We start from the raw sequence: 5,522 nt of genomic DNA on the forward strand, positions 1-5,522 counted from the left end.
AGTATTCCCTACTCTAATACATTCTGGGACAGTTGCGTATAATTATTAGTATTGTTTTCTTAAATATTTCATAGCAATCACTGGTGAATGTGGAATTTTCTTTGTGAGATATTTCCTAAATATAATTTCAATTTCCATACTAGATATAGACCTATCATCTATTTTTTTCTAGATTGGGATTTTATTGTTTTTTTTTCCATTTCATTATGTTTTCTAATTAATTGACATAAAGTTGTTAAAAAATCTTTGTATTATTTATTAACTAAAATATCAGTGATATGACTTTGGTCTTCTCTGATAATGATAATTTGTACCTTCTCTGTATTTTCCTAATCAACCTGTGAATAAACTTATCAATTTTGATGATATTTTTAAGAAATCAGATTTGGTTTTATTTATGTATTTTTCTAATAATTTTTTTATTAGGTATGTTAGTCACCATACAGCGCATCATTAGTTTTTGATGTAGTGTTCCATGATTCATTGTCTGCATATAACATGCAGTGCTCCATGCAATATTGATATTTTCTTATTTTTCTGTTTTCTATTTCACTGATTTCCTCATTGGTTTTTATTATTCCCTTTCATCTTGTTGCTGTGGGTTAAATTTGCTTTATTATTTTGATGGTTGGTTGAGGTGGAAGCTGAGGTTATTGACCTTAGAATTTTCTTCTTTTCTAATTTTAGAGTCTTAAGTTTCTTTTTTTAAAAAATTTATTTATTTTCAGTGTAACAGTATTCATTGTTTTTGCACTACACCTAGTGCTCCATGCAATCTGTGCCCTCTCTAATACCCACCACCTGGTTCCCCCAACCTCTTACCCCCCACCCCTTCAAACCCCTCAGATTGTTCTTAAGTTTCTTTTTAATTAATGCTTTAGCTGCATCCCACAAATTTTGTTATGTTGTAATTTTATGTTTATTTTGTTCACATAGCATTTTAATTTTTCTTTGATTTCCTTCAACCCAGGAATTACATATATGTTAGTTTTTTAATATTAGTAGATTTTCCAGATATCTTTCCATAATTGATTTCGAAGTTAATTATATAGTGTTCAGTAAACATACTAGGCATGACTGAAATGTTGTAAACTTATTGAGATGCTTTTGTCACTCAGATTATGACCCATTATGATAATGTTTTGTGTTATACTGGAAAGAATGAGTATTCTGGGGGTGCCAGGGTTAACCCACCATGGGCTAAAGCCTCTGCCTTTGGCTCAGGTCATGATCCCAGGGTCCTGGGATCAAACCCCACATGGGGCCCTCTCCTCAGCAGGGAGCCTGCTTCCTCCTCTCTCTCTGCCTGCTTCTCTGTGTACTTGTGATCTTTGCCTGTCAAATAAATAAATAAAATCTTAAAAAAAAAGAATGAGTATTCTGTTGATGTTGGATGGAATGTTCTGAAAAATCTCAATTAGGTCAATTTGGTTGATAAGATTGTTTAAGTCTTCCATATCCTTACTGTTTTGTTTTTTCAACCTTTTATATTAATTATTGAGTGTATTGAAAACTTCTGACTCTAAATGTGCATTCGAGTGCTACAGTGTTAAATTCAACTGCATTTGTCAAATTGTGGTTGATATCAAACAGATTAGTTATGGAGATGAGTTTGGTAAAAGTGAAATCGTTCTTTGAAAATCAATTGGGACATAGAATTTCCAATTAAGTTTAATGAATGTTTTATTATTCTTTGTAAATTATATTAGTAAAATTTATAATATGTCTGTGTATTTTTTTTCTGATAATTGGTTTTAAACACTAGCATGCTACTTTTCTCTGTCCATATGCATTGAAGCATCAGGACTTTATTGAACATCACAATATTTGAACTGTACCTGCATCAAGAGATGTAAAGCAAGTATTTAGGTTTATGCAGAATCTCCAAAGCAATGAGTGGAAAAATGAAAAGCTTTGTAAAATAAAGAAAGAAATAAGAACACAATTCTGGAATAGGTGGAAAATTTATATCTATGATGCCTAAGAAGATAATCCACTGTACTTCCCAATTCTAACAAAAGTTACTATCAAATTCAGTAAAACACTTTCTCTAAGCAGATATACTAAATATTTTTGCTGAAGCATGCCTGTAAATATCACAGACATCTCAGACATTCATGCTTTTAGAATTTAATTTTCGCCTGTTTTTGATTCTTCTAATGAGAGAGAAAGGGAACCAAAGCACTGAGAATTCAAATAAATATTAAGGGAAAATGTTCAGATGAGAAGTTAAGTGATTTCATGTGTTCATGCATTGTTTGTGGGAAAGGATAACAAAGAAGCAAATGGGCAAGTACGAAATTGAGTTTCATTCTTGTAAGTATAGAGCAGTAATTAAGAACTTCTTATAGGAAAGATTTAGGTCAAGTTTTGGATAGTGTAAACATGCTTAAATCCACACACTCCAATGTCCATAAAAATTCTGAAGGAGATATTTTTCATTTTTAAGATAATGAAACCCTATGAACACTGGAAAACATTTTAAGGTACCATCATCATGCCAGAAATTTTGAGAACTACCTGGGAGATAGAAAACATAGAGTTTTAAGTTCAAAAAAAAAGAAAGAAAGAAAAAAGAAAAGTAAAAAGTAGAGGATATTGGATCATAGGAAGCCAGGTTCCTTCCAAGGGAGTGTCTTATAAGCTCCAGGCTCAGCATCAGCACATTAAAAGAAAATAATGGGCTGTGGAATAATCATCAGTGTAGTTCACTCAAAATGCTTTGTGTTGAAAATATTGGGATCTTACAGAAATGGCAATGCCATGCTTATAGTCACTTTGGAATTTAGCCCCCAAAAGACATTAAACAAGCTTTGTTATAATATTAAAGGATTAAATTCGCGATGATGATATAATGCCTATGCCCCAAATAACATTGACCAATATTTATAATATAAAAACCCCAGGAGATACAAGGACAAATAAAGGCACAGTAGACATAGGAGACTTTACCTTACAGATGAAATTACTTTAATACTGAATGCTTAAGTCCTGGGAGAAATAACTTTTTAGGATTGCTTAGGATTATGCCTAGCTTTGATTGGTGTACAAAGAGAAAGTTCTTCCAATGATTGTTAAAACTAAATTCTGACATTCTTGTTAAGTGTTATCCTCATTTATGTGACATCAAATCATTCATGCTTAGAAAATTTTTAGGGCATGTAAATGGAAAGGAGAGTTGAACTAAGTGAGGCCAAAATAGAATAAATGGAGAATAAGAGTTGAAGGAAAGGAAGTTGAATATCACAGTGATTGGAGAAGATAACAGTGTTAATATTGTGTTAGACATAGGTTCTATATAAAATTGAGGTCATGAATTTCTTTATGATGACAGTTTATTTGAGAAGCATTTGTTGGTTAAGTTCTTAAAAGACTGCTTTACCTGCTGGTTCCTTAAGGAGTAAATAAAAGGATTTAGCATTGGGGCAACAGAGGTATTGAGCACAGCTATACCCTTGGTCAAACCCACTCCTTCTTTTGCTGACGTTTTGACATACATGAAAATGCAACTTCCATAAGAAATAGAGACAACAATCATGTGTGAGGAACAAGTGGAAAAGGCCTTTCTCCTCTGTTCAGCAGAAGGGATTCTCAGAATCGTTTTAAGGATGAATACATAGGAAAGAACCACTAATATTAAGGTTACCATGAGCGTGAATACTGCCAGGAAGAACCCCATGAGCTCTAGAAATGCTGTGTCTGTGCAGGAGATCAACAGCATAGGAGAAGAGTCACAAGTGAAGTGGTCAATGATGTTGGAGTCGCAGAAATCCAGTTGAAGTCCCATGATCACAGGTGGAAAGATAATGAGAAATCCAGCTAGCCAAGAGCTAATTACAAGCTGGTTGCAGACTCTGCTGTCCATTATTGTTGTGTAATGCAGTGGCTTGCAGATAGCTACGTACCGATCATAAGACATAGCAGTCAAAAGAAAGAATTCTGTGGAACCAAGAAGTATGAAGAAAAACACCTGTGCCATGCAAGAATTATAGGAAATGGTCATATCTCCTGTAATAATGCTGACCAGAAATCTAGGAATACAAACTGTTGTGAATGAGATTTCTAGAAAAGAGAAATTCCTAAGGAAGAAATACATGGGAGTTTTAAGGTGAGGATCTACCAGAGTGAGGGTTATAATTGTCAGGTTTCCAGTTAAACTCAGTATATATGTGAAAAACAGAAATAGAAAAATAAAAATATTTAGTTTTGGGTCATTTGTTAATCCCAGAAGAATGAACTCTTTCACAGATGTTTGATTTTTCATTTCTTACTGCTGACTTCTTCTAAGTCTGTAAATGCAAACAAAAAACAATGATTTTTGTGAGTTCAGTATTATTATTTTTTAAGATTTTATTTATATATTTGACATACAGAGATCACAAGTAGGCAGAGAGGCAGGCAGAGAGAGAGGGGGAAGCAGGCTCCCTGCTGAGCAGAAAGCCTGATGCAGAGTTAGATCCCAGGACCCTGATATCATGACCTGAGCCAAAGGCAGAGGCTTTAACCCACTGAGCCCCCAGAAGACCCCAGGATTATTATTATTATTATTATTTGGCATTTCTTCTGGTTTAAAAAATATGTAAGACATATAATGAAGCAATGAATTGTCCATCAAATTGTACTGAATTTTGGAAACATATATGAGCCAGCACAAAGAAACTTATGCCTAGTATCTTCCTTTTATTTAGACCACTAGCCATTTAACATTGAGTAAGTCACTTGGTAGGTCTAATGAACCCACCTGTATATGAAAAATATACTTATCAAATGTTTTACTTTCTTTTAAGAATTTGGTCATATGTGTATGAAAACTATAAAATATAAGGTATTATTTTATTTCAAACACTTTCTCTCTCCCTGTTTTTTTTTTTTTTTTAGATTTTATTTATTTATTTGACAGACAGAGATCACAAGTATGTGGAGAGGCAGGCAGAAAGAGAGGAGGGAGCAGGCATCCCATGGAGCAGAGTACCCAATGCGGGGCTCCACCCCAGGACTCTGGGATCATGACCTGAGCTGAAGGCAGAGGTTTTAACCCACTGAGACACCCAGGCACCTGATATTATCTTATTTTTATTAAAATATTTTACTAATGACCATGTTATAATGAATTTTCTTAAAAAAGAACATTTGAAATTTCCTTTTTAAAATAGTTTCTACAATTTACTCAGGATGTTTCATATCTGTCCTACCTAAATAGAGAATTAATAACTTAACAAAAGAATCAAGGCTATAAAATCTGAAATATATAACCCTAAACAAACAAAGAATTAAAACTTTTCCTTTCTGAATTAAATAAAAATCTATTACTTTTTAGAAGATATTCAAAGAGAAACATTTAAGTGATTTAGGTTACAAATTGATTAGAAAATGGAAAAAGATGAGGTATGAAATGAAAAATATACTTACAGTTATATAATCTCCTATGGTAACAGTTTGACTTCTCAAATCCAAATGTTCTGTTGCCTTAGTTTAATTGAGTGTCAGTGTTTGAGTCTTTCCTTCTGGAGCATTTTATAGAC

The 5,522-nt window shown here is 33.2% G+C and overlaps 1 protein-coding gene across 1 annotated transcript; it reads right to left on the bottom strand.

The window, feature by feature from the left end:
• Positions 1-3,322: 3,322 nt before the first annotated feature.
• On the bottom strand, positions 3,323-4,264 carry LOC122890995 (olfactory receptor 6C76-like). The gene has a single exon (XM_044226402.1). It carries the CDS (start codon positions 4,262-4,264, stop codon positions 3,323-3,325), a length of 942 nt encoding a protein of 313 aa, XP_044082337.1.
• Between the last annotated feature and the right edge of the window lie 1,258 nt (positions 4,265-5,522).

This window comes from Neovison vison, chromosome 12 (assembly GCF_020171115.1).
Source record: "Neovison vison isolate M4711 chromosome 12, ASM_NN_V1, whole genome shotgun sequence".
In the NCBI taxonomy this organism is placed as follows: domain Eukaryota; kingdom Metazoa; phylum Chordata; class Mammalia; order Carnivora; family Mustelidae; genus Neogale; species Neogale vison.

Excerpts from the sequence above, each read along its gene's own strand:
- LOC122890995 (XM_044226402.1), bottom strand. The coding sequence starts at position 4,264 with ATGAAAAATCAAACATCTGTGAAAGAGTTCATTCTTCTGGGATTAACA.